Genomic DNA, 19,335 nt, shown 5'->3' with positions numbered 1-19,335 from the left:
GAAATCATAAGGCCCAACTTCATAGTTTGATGGCTAAGGAAACAGATATACAGGGAGTTGAGAAAAATCACTGCTAGGCCTGGGGTGAAAATATATGTTCCTTGACATTAGTCCAGGGCTCTTTGTAATAGAACAGTGCTTCCATTTGAATTTTAGGAGAACATATTCATTGAGCCCTCTCTAGGGCTTGCTTTTGCAAGTATTGGGAACACCTGGGCAATGCAATGATATTTCAATAGGGTAGAGGATTAGGAGAATAGACACTCATTAGAGTGGCCGGTTCCTCCTTCTCTTTCTCAATAGAATACGAAATATAGCCCAGAAAGAATATGAAAGATAGCCCAGAAAAAACCCAAGCAACCTGAGTGGCAGAGTCCCCACCAAGTGACAACCTACTCAGCAGGGGTAAGCTTGGGCTCAAGAAGGAGACATCTGAGTTCAAATTCCAACTCTACCACCTATGAACTAGCTTTGTAATCAGTTGTAAAAACTTGTAGCAGGAAATTTATTATAAAATATGAGTAAAATGCTGAAGGTTGCAAATGAATTACCTTAAAAGGATACATTAAACTTAGGGTTATCTCTAAATGATACCAGTCTTGTGTACTTACACACAAAAGTTTTTTGCCCAGTTCTAAAGGGGTAGAGTTATGGTTGGCACATTGAGAATAGTTTCTGTTCTATTATCTCATGGTACAGTTCACCAAGTGGTGTTTCACTTTATAGATTCCATATTTATATGTCGAAGGAAAATTATGGCAGTGCCTACATTTTCCTTTTTTTGTTTTCATCAAAATTTAAGTACTTTTCTGATAGAGTATCATATTCACATATCTTTCATGTATGATGTGTCAAAAATAAATAGGACTGAGAACTACTGAACTAAAGATTAGGTATAGGAGACATTCCGATCACACACAGGGCTAGTGCTCACCTGGAGGGAAAGCAGAGAGGCAAGAGTGAAAGAATCATTTTTTTTTTATTTAAGTGATATTACATGTATATAGTGATAAAATCTAAAATGCCATTTGATCCTCTGTCTTGCATTTCTTTCTCACTTCTCCACTTAATTTAAAACTCACTTAACTATATAACTTACAATATTGCATTTAACAAACTCTGTAAGAAAAAAGTACACTTTGTTTCAGGTTGATATTTGATTAGACTTATATGGTAAAGTGATAACCTGTAGATATATTCATATTCCAGTTCTTGGGCTGCCATTAGTATTACATAATTTTTCTATCATTGCATGCTTTTTGGCACTTACATATAACAAACAGAGCTATAGAACAGGCTATTACTATAGAACAGACAATTACAATGAAAAAAAAACTGTGCTGACAGTGCAGAGCCTGCTTGGGATTCTTTTTCTCTGCCTCTCTCTCTGCCCCTCCCCTGCTCGCATGCTCTGTCTCTCAAAAAATAAATAAATAAATAAATAAATAAACAAACAAACAAACATTAAAAAAATAAGGGAAAGTAAATCTTACTTATTTTCCAAGATGCTTAACACAAAATACCATGACACATTTCATATTCACTTGTTTGGGAAAGTCATGGAGCTAATCTGTTTTTTGTCACACACCATGGCTTATGTTGGATACATTGGTGTGTTTCAGCAGAACATTTTAACAAATTAACTTAAGGAATATTTATTAAACACCTGTTATGACAGTCTGTAACAGTGCTGAGTGGGGGAAATTGTGTGTGTGAGAGAGACAGAGTGAGCACACGTGAGAGCAGGAGGTGTGGGTGAAAGTGTTAGGCAAGGTCACACTGAAAGAGAGTTTACCATAACAGGAAAAATATAAACAACATTTCTGATCCTTACCCCCAGGGAAAAAATATTCATAATAAGTTGTATTTGGTTTATTTTATAGGAGAGTTGACCTGGTTATTGATATAATAAATTTTAGTATTTTATTATTTAAATATAACTATAATTGTGTCCATTTGAGGAATATAATTTGTAATTTGAGCAACAACAGTGGAGTCCTTTTATCTTATTGAATACTACATTAGAGTTGAATAACTTAATAAAGCAAACTTTTCTCCCAGTGTTAAATTTAAATGCTCTTTGATAGAAAGTTTACAAAAATATTTAAGAAATACATATTTTTCTTTGTGTCCAGTGAATATTTAACTTACCAATATTTTCTCATGGCTCTTTAGGTTTTTATATTGGGTTTAAATAATGGCACTTGATATAAATGGGAAGCTGAACTTTCTACCTTAATAGCTAAAGAGCAAAAAGAATATAAACTTAATGTGGAGCAAAAATATTATTTTCCTATAATTAATTTAACAACAGTCAGATTCTGCAGTTGATAATTAAACCTTTGAGCCTCAAGTTAGATTTCATACTTGGCTTGTCCTTTGAGCTGTCCCTTGGCTGGCTGTTTCCTAGTATTTGTGGTGAGTTCCTTCATCATGTAAATGAAAAAATCATTTCACCTTTCTAATTCAAAAGTAGACAAAAGGAAAATTAATTTTAAAAGTTGATGAGCTTACTATTCTCTTGGGTTGGCCCTCAGGAGTATTTATGCTAAATTAATAGTATTATAAATAAACCATGAGTACAGAAATTGTCTGCTACCCATAAATACAAAAATCCTTCCAGAAGACCTGCGTAGCATGTTATTTCTTATGTGCCTTCCTATACAAAGAAAGCCAAGGCACATGGTTATAATAATGCATTTATTCCAAAGGTCTGCATATTAGTTTGCATATAGATGGTCTCCAGATTTAACTGCAGTATCACACACATGTGAATTTATGATTGGATGCTTATTGATGGTGAAGGGAACATTGATTTAGATGTCTTTAAGTAAATATGTAATATCCACAGAGATACATACAATATAAAATTATCTTTTTATTTAGGACTTCTTTACTTATAACTTTACATATAAGCATGTATTTTTGGAGTACTAGGCATCATAACTTCTTTGCTAGATCCTTCGCAAGAAGCAAACTAATATTTATAGATAGCATGATACCACCATTAAAGCTGGAAAGGAACATAGAATTCAATTAATATAGCAACTTCATAAGTACAAAAACTTGGGCTCAGATAGGTCAAGAATTTTTCCAACAATGGCTCACATTTTCATGATAAAACTAGGACCAGAACCCATTTATTATTTTTAGCTCAATTCTGTCTCAGATTGACATCATCAGAAAGATGAAAAAAAAAAAAAGTATGTGTTAGAAATGTGCTCCATGTAATCAGTGATTTCTTTCTTTGTAACTCTCTTCTTTGTCTTTCCTTTGAGAGAACAAAAACAAAACGAAACAAAAAAATACCTCTTGCTCCCGCTGAAGGTATTTAGAAAGTGCTAAGAATTTCAGATCGCGACCATATAGGTCATAAACTCCTTTGTGTCATTTGACCCTTATTTGATGATTCAACTAGAGGCACGAGTGTTTCTCAGTTTCCCCTACCTTTTATTACATGTGCTTTTTAAAAACATTTTAATCATGGTTTATTTTATTACATACCAAACTTCTGGCCTGGAATCTCATGACACTATTGATTGAGTAGGAATTTTGTTAGTAATTCAGATATAGAAATGTCTCCAAAATACACTATATTAAAATGTGAGGGTTCATCTTATCTGTGACTAGAACAGGAGTTCCTGCAGTATGAGTCTAAGGCTTCCAAGTAAAACAATTTTTAATGTCATTTATTTTCGGCCGTTTACAACTTCTCTCTAATACCTACATTTCTTTCTTTTTATTTTTAAAATTCAAATTTGATCACATAGTAAAAACAAAACAAAACAAAAACCACTTTAGGTTCCCAGGGAGTTTAGGGGCCTTAAAAAAGTGTGTGTGTATTTGTGTGCATGTGTTTTCATATGTTTTTTTCAGTGTCCCCACTTAGTTGGAAAGCTACTCTGGGTACAGACATCTGGGCACATTGTCACTGATAGAATTGAGCAATTTTTGTTTTTCTAACTCTCGTAGCTCTAGCCAGCTTCACATGGGCTTCTATCAGTTGAAATTGTAACTTTGACTTCAGCCAAGTGTAGGTTATTGGGCTATGAGTGCCAAAAATCACGAGCGGTCTCCACACTTCAAAGTGTGAATAAAAGCAATATTGTAAAATAATTATAATCGTTTGAAGCAGAGCCAGTCACACAGTCTGAGCCCATCTTCTTTCATTAATTTGTATACAGTTCTTATTTTAACAGAACAAACTTCCAGAGGGTACTCACATGGGACTGCTGAACCAGCTGTACAACTTTTATTTTGAAGAAAAAAGTTGAGCCTCAGATCAGGCAGTTTTAAAGACAGGGAGGGACTTAGCTTTCCAGAGCTTGACCAGCATGTGGAAGGACTGCTCTCTTGGCTGCACTAACTCAGGGCGCTCCTACCTGGGTGCCACTAGAGTAGGAAGTTGTCTGTTTGTTTCCTTCTGTTCCCGAGGGTCCTGTGTGCTTTTCCTGCCTGTATCAACGTGACTGTCGGTGGTTTTTGCACACCCTGCTCTGTGGGGGAGTGCCCCAACGTGCCTGTCTTATGTGGCCTCTATGGACACACTGCTCAGCTGGCAGAGAGCAGGGAAGTTTTCTCCCAGCACCCAAAAAGAGAAAGAGGAAACTACTTTTTCCTTCTGGGCTCCTTGCAGCAGAATAGACTTCTACATTGCCTCCCTGGATTTCTGGAGTGGTTTCCAGGAAGAAGTTAAACTTTTACCTTTAAATGGATGACCATGTCACAATCAGGAAGAAACATCTCCAAAGACCCATCTTTAGGTAAGTAATGCTACACCCCAGTTGGCTCCAGGGTTGTCAGGAAAAATAATTTCTCTTCTTCATCCTTAACTTGGGAATTCTGGCACTAAGTTACAGCAAAGCAGTACAGTGTGTCTAACGTTTAACTTCATGCATACCCAAGGAGTCCTTTTATTTTCTATTTTCTGAAACTCTGTGCACAAACTGTTATCAACTCCTCAAAATTTATTTAAAAAACATATTAGCTATTCAAGCGCATGAATGACATAGCACTGGAAAAACTTCTACAACATTATGCAATCCCTTGCTATTTCTAATGGTTGCACAGCCTTCTAAGTTGGAAATACTGTGCTTGGTTATTTCAACTAATTGCACTCAGAGATAGTGTTTTAGTGCAGCAAATGCTATACCTTTTTGCAGTAACGTGGGAAGACAAATTTGAACTTGATGGCTACTATACTAAAGTGTACATTTTACACCTAGTTCAGGAGTGTCTTCTGCAGTTTAGGAAACAATAGGGCAACAGGAAAAATTTTATACTGTGGTGAAATTTGTGGGCAGAAAATATGTAGATACAGTGTAACAGATTGAGCTAAGGTTTTATTTTGGGGGGAGACTCACTCTCTAGAGAGCAGCAATTTCTTCACTGACTTCTTAACCCTTGATTCTTTAGTTATTTATTATGTACTTTAGAATTCAGAATTAGGAATTTAAAAAAAAATAAAGAAGATAGAAATTCAACACAGTTTCTGCCTCTTAAGACAGAAGATTTTAAAAAAGAAGTTAATTATTTATCAATGTTGTACTTCCTCCAAAATAATATCCTAACCAGAGCAGAGATACTACATGTTAGTAAAACTAAATGTTAAAGTCAAGTTACAGTCACTGGTTGTTGATCTAGAATTAATTACAGGATAATAGAAGTTTATGGATGGAATTCCTGGCATTCTGTGATTGTCACATAATGCGTAAGAGTGGGCCTTAAGGCACATATTTTATGCATTTATTAAAGCATTATTATAGTATTATTAGTAGCAACAGTATACTTTTGTAAAGCTTAAAAAATGCTAGCTCAAATCTCTTTTACAGCCTTCTCTTGAAGATAAATGATATTTGAATATGTATGTGTGGATTTAATATAATCTATGTCTACACAAATATACATTTGTACATTGTATGCACTGATGGCAATAAGTCACCAAAAATCCAAACTGACCCTCAGAATTTGAATCCACCTGCCATATTTTCTGAAAAAAAATCTCTCAGTGTTATGTAATTAATATCTATTTTCTCCCAAGTGCATGTGTGACTTCAAAAGATCTGACAGTAGTATGGATAATTCCAAACTCAACTCTACTGAGGCACCATTAAAAGAAGGCACCTGCAGAAATTCAGGAAGGCAAGATTATGTTGGATAAAGTCAAATCCACTTAGCCAGTATCTTTATTATGTTACCCCATCAGGAAGCTGTTGCGATTGAAGCAGGTGGTACCTCACCACTGGTTATGGCGAGCCCATATCCCCTCGTGCTGAATTCTGTGCTTAGGTGCCACTCACAGGAGAATGGCAACTCATCTGTGCTTCTGTTCTTTTTCATATAAAGATGTTGAGATTCTTTACCCGAATAATTAGAATACAATTTGCTAAATTCAAATGATTGCTTCATGATCCTGGTGACTTAGAAGAGAAAACATAGCTGCCAGAGAGGACCCCCTTTCACTCAGTCAACTGTTTCAATAAGTGCAGAAATGGTTGCTGACTGAAAACAGGGTAAAGCCAGATGTCAGGCCGGAATTGATTGGTCAATTGGCACACTGACAGCTGGCTTTGCTTTTCTCAGGATATGATTGTCATGAGGGAAACGGGAGGTGGAGAGTACCTTAATAAAGCATTCAAATGACTAGATATAATTCCCCAGAGAAATTTGTGGGATATTCTTCAGTAAAACACAGCATTGGCTTTCTGATAGCGAGTTGTACTTTTGAGCAAGTTAGGAAGTGGTTTAAGATTGTTTTTGGCATTTGATGTCCTTATCCCATGCCCCACTTCATTTTCCTTGTTGGCCTCGTTTCTCAGGTCCCTTGTCTCCTTGGGCTATTACTGAACCGTCCACCTCTCACATCGAGACATCTTTCTCAAGTCTGCTTTTTTGGTCAGATCCATGTACTAGACCTTTCCTTCTCAATATGTACTTCTTTGTACCCTACTTCCTAAGGAATTTGCATACTGGTTCTCAATCCACTTGATAAGCAAATTAGTGCTTACCTTTTATATGTGCTAGACTCTTTTATATGTGTTAGTTATAAGTTTAACAGAAATTTTGTGAAAATGATATTTTGACTTTATAAACACTTCATTTAGAATTTTAGTTATTAAAGGAGATCAGTCTGGGATTTTTTGGGGAAATATCTGACATATTGACACCATTCAAAATTTTATATACAGACTACTTTCTTCTTCAGTTGAACCCACAGCTTTTTTGTTTGCTTGTTTGTTTTGAGAAAGAGAGACAGTGCGAGTGGGGGAAAGGCAGAGAAAGGGGGAGAGAGAGAGAATCCCAAGTAGGCTCCACACTAACAGTGTGGGCTTAAACCCAGGAACTGTGAGATCATGATCTGAGCTGAAGTCAGACGCTTAACTCACTAAGCACCCCAGAATCCACAGCCTTAATTCAATTCACCTGACCTTCTCTGATTGATTATAAGTGTCTAGATCTGGCTGACTGCACTGGGAAGGTCAGACATGATAACGAAACACAAATTGTAACTGCCTTCACATGACATGTCATCTAGCATACGCCTAGGTAACTATGGCACAGGCAGATGATGGGTGCCAAAAAGGAGGTGACAATGTCCTGAAAAATTATAATAAGACAGCTTTCAATGATGACTAATTCTGACACCTTAGTGAATTGATAGAGAATAGCAATATTTTATTTTTTAATTTAATTTTTGAGACTGAATGAACATGAATTTTTAATTAACATAATCTCCCTAAATTTTAGACAGGAAAAGTCATCCAAATGTAAAAAAGTTAGTTGAGAGGTGTCAGAGCAGATGATAGATGTTGAAATTCCATGGCTGGATATGTTACTGGGGAGACTGGGAGAAATCTTACATATTATTTAGATTTTGCCTCTAAGAATGTGTCTCCTGCAATGGTGATTCTGCTGAATCGTCTCACCTAGTTAAGTTAGCAAATCTATGTTTTAAAAGTATTTTGTGGAAATTTTAGATATATATTTTCACACCAGGTCTGTGAGGCAAGGAACAAAGGAAAAGTTTATTTTATGGCCAAGGTGGGTTTATGGGATCTCTTTTATGCGTATCATGTGGAACTTGGGATCAGTGAGACTGACCACTCAGCCCTGAGAATATATAGATGGTGCATCTCAAACACACTTTGTGGTTCTGCCTGTAGACGTTCCTGTAGCTCAGAAACGGTACAGAAAAGTAATGATTCTTCCTTTCCTCAAGAGAAATTCTTTAGATTTTATAATTTTCCAGGAAGGAAATACTATTACAGACTGTATATTAATGTCTTTTAAATATGCATCACAAAGTTTGTTCCTCAGTACTTAGCAAATAAAATTATACAGAACCTTAAAATCCAAGATGTGAATAAACACTTGACATTAAAGGCATCCCACAGAGAAAGAAACATTGTATTAGACTTTAAAAAAACCTCTTTTTCTGTGTTACCATTGAGTTTTATCTCTGGTAATAATAATTTATTTCTTTATATAAATAGATTAGTCAATTTCTAATATATTTCAAATCAATTACCTTTATATAACTCCAGCAAAACAGTTGCTGAAGATTCTTCCATCTTATTGCATATTCGTATTGCTTAGTGAACTTTCTATATTCTCATGGGATAAATAAACATTTAACGTTTATATCGAGAAAAATCTGTTTCTCCTAATAAAATTGCATCAGTGAGAACATTTCTTATATGAATCCATTACCATGAAGTCTAAGTCTGGGTTTTTGTTATTATCATCTCCTACTCGATTTGATATTTTATTTTATGAAATTCTATTATATGTGTATTGTTTTCCATTTATTGCTTCAAATTTTTTCTTAAAGTAGGTAGGCAAAAAATGAATTAAACAAATAAATTGAATTGAAACTTTTCTTACATGTTAAGCCTTATTTAGTATTCTTTGAAACTAACAACCTATTGAACCGCTTCAGTGTTCAAAATGGATGCTGTTTTTGTGGTGACTTTCCATTAGAAGTAGCACCAAAATGCCACAAACAAAATATGCAAATAATTGTTCATCAGCCCTAGATTTGAGAACTGGTCTATGCATCCAGTATCTGAGACATTAAAGTGCAAGTCAGATTTCTGCCAGGGCCTGAGACTAATGAAAATTGTGTTGAGATCTTCACAGCATTTAGAACATGCTGTTTCTTCTCTTTATGCCTTTTCAAAATTCTTATTTTTACAAGTATCTGTTAGCAGAGGAATTCTGAGTGTGCTTTTGGCAGGCGTATTCTCTTCACATAGAGATGGAGAAAGCAGAAAGATGAAATAAGAAAGGCCAGGAAAAGAAAGACAGATCCTAATGTTCTTTGTGGACCTAATGGGGATGGTTAGTACCTATTGATATATCTGATTTCTAATTTCAAGGTTGTGATCTATGCTTTATAGAGGAATAGCATAAAATATCTGTTACATATTTAAAATGCTACATCTTTTGGAGTGTAATCATTTTTATGTTTCCACTTTTTTTTTGAGAAAGAATGTGTGCGAGTGCGCACGTGAGTGGGGGAGGGGCAGAAGAGAGGGAGAGAGGATCTCAAACAGGCTCCACACCCAGCATGGAGCCAGAGGCCAGGCTCCATCTCACCCCCTGAGGTCATGACCTGAGCCGAAACCAAGAGTCAGATGCTTAACCAACTGAGCCACTGAAGCACCTCTATTTCCATGTTTAAGTTCAGTGCATGAACATCAGTGTTACAGCAAAACCAGAAGTTGCTAATACACAAGGGATACACTGCATTTCAGATTTTTACATGTTGACATGGCAGAATACCTGACTGACTGCAGATTTACGGTAGTTTTCTAGGTAAAATGTTTGGATAGTATTAAGTTATTCAGACATTGTGAACCCATTCCCCTCGGTGTTTTGGGAACAACAAAAAACCTGAACAGATATAAAATACCAAAGCACTCTAAAATTTAAAGTAATTGTCATACATTGTTGGACATTGGGATTTTTTCTCATTAATATTTAAGTATTTATAATATTCTGTAATTTAATCCTCTTTTTAACACCTTCCTCTCACTGGAAACACATACTTTAGACAGGAATATATTTAGTACAAGTCATCAGAGTGAAAAATAATTACATAGAATAAAACTAAGTACGAGCTGATGAAGTAGTATAATGTATTAAATACCTTTTTTATGGAATGAATTTTCTCAAAGGAAGAAGTTCTATGTAAATCAAATCCAAAATATAATAAAATTCTGTATTTATGAAAATGTTTTAACATTTTTTGGCTCTAAAATAAAGGTGACTATGAATTTGTTTATTGAAAAAAGAGAAAAAGATGAATATACCCTCATGGTTACATAGTTACATGTTGGAAATTTAGTTTAATGGCTTTTCTTTTAAATAAGTGATGATTTTTATGTGACAGTTAATTGATAGAAAAAAATAATTATGTTTAAGTTATTCTCCCCTTGCTATGAAAGGAAAAATAGTTCTGGAAAATAGACATAGTGAAGTGAATTTACCATTTATGACACTATCAGGCACAACATTAGTTAATAGAAGAACAGTTATATTTTATAATAGACATGTTTATTAAAAATTAGTTTTTTATTGTTTACATCAGGATGTTATTGCTGCTGGTTAAAGGTCATTGCATGACTTATAAGGCAAGTAACAGACACAAGTTGATCTTTAAAATGGACTGACTACAAAGATAAAGCAAAACAACAAACAAATATGAGTGTAAGACATACGGTAATGTTTATCATGCAAGTTATCAGACATAACTCTGCCTTTTCTTTTTTTTCGGTTGTGATAACAATAGCTCTAATTTTTAAGTGGTCATCACCAGTAGATAAACCATAATTTGTTATACATTTTAAAGTCAGGCAATAAGTAATTTACTCCTGCTGGTATTACTTCCTCCATAATCAACACAAATTTAAGCTACCTCCAATAAACTTACCATCACCAGCAACAGCAGCAGCGGCAATAGCAGTAGCTATTAATGTTAATATTAAGAGCTGCTGTTTATTAAAATTTTAGTGTATTTATTTGTTTATTTATTTTAATGTTTATTTATTTTTGAGAGAGAGAGAGAGAGAGACAGAGTGCAAGCAGGGGAGGGGCAGAGAGAGAGAGGAAGACATAGAGTCCGAAGCAGGCTCAAGGCTCAGAGCTGTCAGTACAGAGCCCAACGGGAGGCTTGAACCCACTAACTGTGAGATCACGACCTGAACCAAAGTTGGACACTTAACCAACTGAGCCATCCAGGTGCCCCTAGTGTATTTTTAATAAAGTTTACAGGTATATAATCTTCAGAGCAATTCCTTAAAGAAGTAGTAAATCCACAATTTATAATTTGGGTATGGATCCAGGAACAGAGAATAGATTAAAACACAACAAAGTTTCTCTCTCTCAGGAACTACACAAATTTTGTTTGTTAACCTAGGGAAGTTTGGTGATAGTTGTGTTTATCTTAGACATTGTGTTCATGATTTAGAAATAGCTTTTCAAAGATTTGTAATGCTTGAAATAAGAAAATAAAGGTTATGCAGGTTAAATGATATACTAGATAATTTAATGGTTTTGGAAAATTTTATATTTGGAATAATCAGTCTATTACATATAGTGTTTAGGTTAAAAGCAATGAAAAATCATAGTAATAAGATTAAGGTGACCTATAGGATTATCAAAATTGAATAAGTTAAAGAGGTCTGCAGTATTTATAAACCCAGTCTCTTCAGTTCTGTGACTGGACATGACATAATTGTGATAGTTAGTTCTCATGGGAAAGCTTCCGTTTATTTATGTATTTGATTAAGGTCACTTGGCCATGAGCTCTGCTTGAGGAAAATCCAACATTTCCTGAACCAGAAATGCTGGAAGTGAATGCAGCAAGTCACAGTGCATTTGAAGAAGCAGATGATAAAACTTTGAGATTTGTCATCTTCATAACATCCCCAAACTGCTCCATTAAAGCCATATTTTTTTGTTATGGAGAAACACTAATTCTGAGATAAGTTGGTAACCATTTGTAGTCACTCCAGCCTTTAGCATCATAAGATATTATTTTTAGGAGAGTTGTTTGTTAAGACAGGTATTAAAATACTATGTATTTATTAACCTGTTGTTTACAGGCATTGAAAGTCAAGGGCTTTTATTATGAAAATCACCACTTCAGCTTTAAAAATATTAATATTTAATTTGACATTTTCAAGGATCAAAGAGCTTGGAACAAATTGTTTGGAGACCAAGTAATGAAAAACAGCATGTCAGTATCTTTAATGTACAAATGTGGCAATTTTTTGATCCTAATTGAGGAAGGAAAGGAAAATCCTACTAGGTCAAAGTCACTTTTGAGTTATATAATTCAATCAAAATTTGGATGAAAGTAGAGAAATGTGACAATCTGGGACCACCTGTTTGTTAGATATCTCCTCTAATGAAGATTCCAAATGGTTATAGCTATTCCAGTGATGATATTTTTGTGGATCAACATGAAAGAGAAAAAAGAGACTCTTGCAGATTTCTGTGCCCACTAATTATGCATATGCTGCTCAGTTCAGCTGCACCTAATTTTTTCTAACTCAGAGATCTCATGTCATTTTATCTGGATTTCTTTTACTGCACATATCGCTTCATCCCTATTATAATTACTTGAGTAAGGAGGTCAACCCTCCTAAAAAAAAACCTGTAAGATTTCTGAGGCTGTAATTAATATTGAATTCATCTTTGTATTTCTCATAAATTTTGGTGGAATGTGTGTGACAAATAAGCACTTGCATAGGCTTCAAAAAGAGACTAAGTCAGTATTGTGAATGTATGAAATAGGAGGTGTTGGGAACTATGGTAGATAGGAAATGAAAACATTTAGTTTCACATTTTTAAAAACAGTGAGTCTAAATAAAATCCAGCTACAGATTGCTAACTGGTGACCCTTGAAATGAATGAATGATAGAATTAATAATTTGTTTAGTTAGGTCTACATAATGGGGATTGCTCCATTTTCAGGGTGAATGGTGGCCAGTAAGTCTTGGCTGAAAATTCTGGCAGCCATATCCAAGAGGATTGCTATAAGGATGGGTAGCTTGTTTCTTGTTTGTAATACTAATTGAGAATGAGAAAACCAATATACTCTCCAATGCACTATAATATACAGATTATAGAATCTGTATATAATTTTGTAGCATTCAAGGAAAAAATGAAGAAACAAACTTGTTGAATGAATAAAATGCGTTCGTGTTAGCCCCAACTTGAATTATTCCGGAATCAGCAAATTCAGTGCCTGTAGCCCATTCCATGAACAACCATAACTTGTTAGAAAGTACTTTCTTAAATGGGAATCTGTCTTTTGGTCAATATAAACTTTTTTTCTCTCTTAGTAGAACTGGACCAAGAAAGATCCAAACTCTTTCACGGGACAGTCTTTCAAATGCTGAAGACATTTGTATCAGTGATTGCTATTTATAAATCTTCCTAAAGCATAGGGGCTTAAAATGACATGAGTCTATAGATCAGCTGAGTGGTTCTGTGATCTCAATGGGCTTTCTTCTGCATCTGTAGCCAGATCATAGGTTTGCTGTGAACTGGCTGACTGAGGAGGACCTTGGGTTACATGACTTGAATTTCCTTCATGTATCTCACATATCTTTCTAGCAGACTAGCCTGGATATTTTTTTCGTAGTAACAACAGGAAACTATGGAGGAAACAGAAACTCACAAACATTTTTTCAAGGCTCTGATTGAGTCTGAATTGAGTCAGTTGTTCTGTCCCATTGTAAATGTCAAAAAGTCACAGGGCCAAACCCAGAGTTGGTGTGGGACAATATTAGTAAAAAGAAGCATATATATTGAGTCAATTAATGCAATTAATGCTCTCTGAAAATTCTTGTGTTTTTTCTGATTCTTCTTTCCTTTATTCCATCCATAGTCCATCTTCATTCAGACAGTTGAAAAGACAGCATATAATTTGAATTTTTATTTCATGTTGTTGAAGTTATCTGAGGATGGAAATATATATATATAATAAAATATAATTATATATATAATATATATAATAAATAATAAAATAAAAAAATATATATAATAAAACAGTGAAGTTCTATTGACTCTCATGTGGTTGATAGGTCAAATATTTTTCACCTGACATCAGAGTTATAGTGTGCCTGAAATTCCTGGTTAAAAAAAGTTTTAAAAAGTTAAACATTAGGAAAGTTTCACTAATTGCTTAAAACATGAGCTATTATGCCCATGATGATGGCCCATATTTTCTCAGTTTCTTTTGGAGAATTAATTTTTACCAAGTGTCATGCTAACAGGCTTGAGACAATTAGTTATTTTAATACAAACTGAATATAATTAATTATATAATTTTGGGCAATCAATTCCAATTCCACGAAAACCATGACCTGGGATGGAGGGCTTGTAATTACTAAAATAAAATAATGCTTCCTTTTGCATTTGGATCATATTTGGTATTCATAATGCATATTCTCTAGGAACTTATGATTATTGTCTCTTAAAAATTATTTATTATTTGTACTATAAAATTATGATATTATTTTCTATTACTGAACCCTTCCAAATACCACTATAATGAGTAAATAAATGCTTTCATAAAAGCCAAATTACATAATTCCTCTTTTAAATCAGTGATTCACAAAACGGATCTGTTTGTTATTGACATTAGAATTGCAGCTTACAAAACAAAAACAAAACAAGCTTCTGAAACCTTAACTCAGATATTCTGCTTTAGTAGGTATGGGACTAGAAAGCTTTGATATATGTGTTTCCACATGATCTCCCATTTATGTTGATTCATAGCTAGATATGGGAGCCACTTTCCTTAATGATACAATTTACCTGAATAGGGATGGAGGAACAGAGTAGTTTGGACAATGTTTTGATAATTTTAGCATCATTATTGAAAATATAAGCCAAATTAGAACTTCTAGTTTTCATTAAAAAATGTTTATGGGTACAGGAGACCTATGAAAATGAAGGGGGTTATATTTCTCCTTTAAAAAACTTAAACCCTTTTTTAGAATCTACATAGGTTTATAAAGTACAGAGACAAACTACCATGAACTCCAAACCAATGGTTTTCAGCATTGCCTGTATCTTACAATCACTGGGGAATTTAAAAAAAAATCCTAATGCCCAGGTTGTATCTCAGACTTATTATATTAAAATCAGTGGGTGAGACCCAGGGATCAGTGTTTTTTATAATTCTTTAGATACCTTGAATGTCATAGCCAAGTTTGAGAACTACTGTCCCAAGGAGAAGCACATATGAAGTACTGAGACAGAGAGGGAGAAACATTTGATGATAAACATTGAAGGTTTGTATGATTTTGACAGGAAAGTGGAAGAAGAGAAGGATATTAATAAGGTGGTATAGCTTGAACAAAGCCAGGAGATTACAAAAGTTCATGAAGTGTTTGGGAGAATTTGGGGCATAAGGAGAACTCCTGATTAGCTAGCAGAGAGTTGAGGATGTGTGGCTTCAAGTGGTTAGCACTAGTGAGTCAAGGGCCATACTGCAGTCATTTTGTGAATATGTGCTGTCACCCATCTGGTTTGTTGTTAAAACTGACAAATTTGATGAATTGAACTCCTAAACTCCTGAGCTCAAGGAAGACCATTCCCCTGAGATACTCCAAACAGAAGCATAAAATAAGTTTGGGAAATACTGCCTGTCATACTCATTCTCCTGTTAGAAATTTACAAGTCATATTAGATATTTTTTTTGCAGTAAAACAAGTTTGCTTGACCCAATATTTCCCCCAATTTATTCTATTTCTATATAATGCTTATTAATATCTACAGAAATTAGTGTTCCAAGGTACACATTTCAGTTTCTCTAAATTTTCCCCAAATATGTCTCCTTTATTTTTCTGAGATTCACTTTACTTTAGTTTTTTTTCATCCTTTACTTCTTTTATTTTTGTTATCTGGAAGATAGTCTGACCCTAAGAAACTTATCTATAGTTAATATTTTTCATCTACTCTTAGAGAAACTGGGCAAACAAAGTTGCCTGGTTGAGAGAATAGTTAATGTTCTATTACATAACTGCAATGGTGTGAGTTTAAAAAAAGGAAGAAGAAATATTTTGAAAAGATTGAGAAATGATGAACAATATCATGTTATTGAAACAGCTGAGGGTAAATTAAGAAATAACAGATGGGAGTTATCTGTGGATTATCACACCCAGGTATCATGTACACACAAGTTTGGCAGCATTTTACCTAGCTCTGGTGCCTTTTTCTTCATTTCATCCCAAAGAGATTTCTTTTTAAAGCATTGCTTTTAAATTCACACTTAGTGAAAGCAGATGATTCAAAATCTGCAAATAATACCATTTTGAATAATGATGGCTTATGCTTATGTAGAATCCCATAAAAAGAGTTTTGGAAAACATTTTTTTATATCTTTTATACTAGATGTTCACACAATATTCTTATGAAGTAGAAAGAAAACTATATAGATCTCCATTTCATAGATGTTTTTAAAGCTCAAGGGGTCAAAACCAGCCAGAGGGAGACAGATTGAAGAGTACTGATAATAAGAACATACAGATTGGGGCGCCTGGGTGGCTCAGTCGGTTAAACGTCCGACTTCGGCTCAGGTCATGATCTCACGGTCCGTGAGTTCGAGCCCCGCGTCAGGCTCTGGGCTGATGGCTCAGAGCCTGGAGCCTGCTTCCGATTCTGTGTCTCCCTCTCTCTCTGACCCTCCCCCGTTCCTGCTCTGTCTCTCTCTGTCTCAAAAATAAATAAACATTAAAAAAATTAAAAAGAAAAGAACGAACAGATTGAGTGTGGCTCGCCATTACAGATTGCATCTTTATAAAAGATAGTGTTAGGACATCTTAATGTGTATGCCAGGCTGGCCATACTATCCTTCCTTGAGGTATAATCCATTCTCACTAACCAAGGAGATGATTTGAATCACCCTAAAAGTTATTTTGAGCTACTCAGAATTATTTCAGAGTCATTATATTCATGAAAATTTTCTCTTCCAGAGGTCGAGCAAAAAAAAAAAAAAACAAAAACAAAACAAACAACAACAACACCAACACAACCAACCAACCAAACAAACAAACAAAAACAATGAGCAAGCATACATTATCAACTGTTCTCTGGGTCATATGATTTACTGTGATGACCATACAAACACCAACATAGATTTGACATGTCATATATGAGGCACTTATTAGGAATTTTAGGACATAAAATACTGTCTCCAGAAGGAGTAAAGAAAAGAGGAGGGAAAAGAAAGATAAAGTTCAGGCACTTGTTCTGAAAGTGTTTCTATACAGAAGAGATTTGTTGCTACCATAATATAAACAGCATTTTCTTAGGCAGTAGAAAGACCCTTTTAGGTGTTGAAGGGTGTGGCTTTTAGGTTGTGCAAGACTACAACTAGATTTCATTATGACTTTGTTATGATTTCATTAATAGACATGAATAAAATATAATTTCACAGTAGTCATCCTATCTTTCTTTTTAGGCTTTGCTTTCTGTAAATTTCCTAATACTCAAAATGCTTGAATATTACTGTTCAGATGGTATTCCATTTTATTTATTTTTTTAAAAAAAATTTTAAAATTTTTTATTTATTTTTGAAAGAGAGAGAAACAGAGCATGAGTGGGGGAAGACCAGAGGGAGAGGGAGACACAGAATGCGAAGCAGTCTCCAGGAGCTGAGCTGTCAGCACAGAGCCCTATGCGGGGCTTGAACTCACAAACTGTAAGATCATGACCTGAGCTGAAGTCGGACGCTCAACCAACTGAGACACCCAGGTGTCCTGAGATGGTATTTCATTTTAATGTACTTCAGATCACTCAGGAGTGCCATAAAACTTCCATATTTTATTATTTTAAAATATTTTACTTTATTGTAATTTTTTTTGAAATATCATACTAAGAATCTATTTTCTAGAGGGAAATACAGTATAATGCCCTTAAGACTCTTTAGTCTCTCTCAAGAATCAAATATTAAAAAAATTTTTTTTAAGTTTTTTAAAATGTTTATTTATTTTTGAGAGAGAGAGAGAGAGAAAAAGCATGAGTGGGGGAGGGGTAGAGAGAGACACACACAGAATCTGAAGCAGGCTTCAGTCTCTGAGCTGTCAGCACAGAACCCAACACGGGGCTCGAACTCACCAACCATGAAATCATGACCTGAGCCAAAGTTGGAAGCTCAACCGACTGAGCCACCCAGGTGCCCAAGAATCAAATATTTAAGAAATCTTTACTAAATATTTTAATAAAGTTATTTGTGGTACAGAGTGGCAAAGACAATTTATTTAAAATACATTCCATTTCTAGAGGAGATCCATTATATCTTGATATTTCCTTATTGAACAAATGGAAAACACTTTCTGACTGCATTCTGAAGAGCCAAACAGCTGTTATCAAATGACAATTGACCTAAATTTTATACAAAAGTACGTATTAATTCTGTATACCAGCTTTTATACAAACTTATATGGAAGTTGAGGTGCTAAAGTTACATAATTTTGATCAATATGTATAATCTGGATACTGCTCTGCTTTATCCTTCTAACAACATATTGTTTCCCTCTCTGTTATTAGTCCAGTTGCCAATTTAGCCTCATTTATCCATCTAATGGAGTCTAAAATGTACACTGTCTGCAGCTTCCATGTCCTCTCTGTAACTTTTCCAGTCCCTTGCAAAATCACCTCTTTTCATAATCTCAAGTATCTTCTCTGTTATGTGACTTCTAAATTTATATTTGCAGATCTCAACTCTATCCTGAGTGACAATTTACATCTCTTTCCATCTCTTAGGTCTACTGGAATGACTTCATGATACCTGATATTAATCCATCCCAAAGAGATTTATTATAACACATACTTCCTCTATAATAGTAAGTTCAGAAGAGTATGTATGCTTGTCTCTCTAAACTTTGTCCCTTGCAGTGCTAGTGTCCCATGAGATTTAATAGTTTTACTCACACACACACACACATACACACACTAGTACGCAATTTCCCAGAACTTTATTATGTTTATGTTAAATGTAAATATTTAAGAGGAAGATAAGATATTTAGTGTGTCCTGAATTGACAGTGGAAAACCTCTTTGTGTTGAATATTTATAAACATATCAAAGTCTCCAGTAAACTGTTGCTTGAGAAATATTGCTTAGACAAACAGCCTAGCCTGTTTGCTTTGAGGCTCTTTGTTGATAGCTATTAGAGAAAGCATCAAATGTGTCCCTGCACTTCTACTCTTTTTGTCATTTCAACTTGAAATCTATTATTTTTGAAGCCTCTTGAACTTACTGTCTTCCAAACAAAATGAATATCAAATTTATTCTAACCTGCTTTTAGAAAAT

At 34.6% G+C, this 19,335-nt stretch overlaps 1 protein-coding gene across 6 annotated transcripts in view; it reads left to right on the top strand.

Annotated features, from left to right (window-relative positions):
* Positions 1–19,335, top strand: part of PDE1A (phosphodiesterase 1A) — a 326,532-nt gene that overhangs the window by 85,760 nt on the left and 221,437 nt on the right. The window contains exon 1 of one of the 6 annotated variants that reach the window (XM_030326588.2): positions 4,264–4,763. The exons of 4 other annotated variants lie outside the window; for them this stretch is intronic. In XM_030326588.2, the coding sequence (XP_030182448.1) occupies positions 4,711–4,763 (53 nt within the window). In that variant the 5' untranslated portion in view covers positions 4,264–4,710. Of the gene's footprint in view, positions 1–4,263; positions 4,764–19,335 lie in introns of those variants that run through there. One more of the 6 variants, XM_030326589.1, reaches the window with a different exon arrangement.

This window comes from Lynx canadensis, chromosome C1 (assembly GCF_007474595.2).
Source record: "Lynx canadensis isolate LIC74 chromosome C1, mLynCan4.pri.v2, whole genome shotgun sequence".
Classification (NCBI taxonomy): domain Eukaryota; kingdom Metazoa; phylum Chordata; class Mammalia; order Carnivora; family Felidae; genus Lynx; species Lynx canadensis.
Note: the sequence above shows the minus strand (reverse complement) of the source record. Positions and strands in the feature narration are given on the sequence as shown.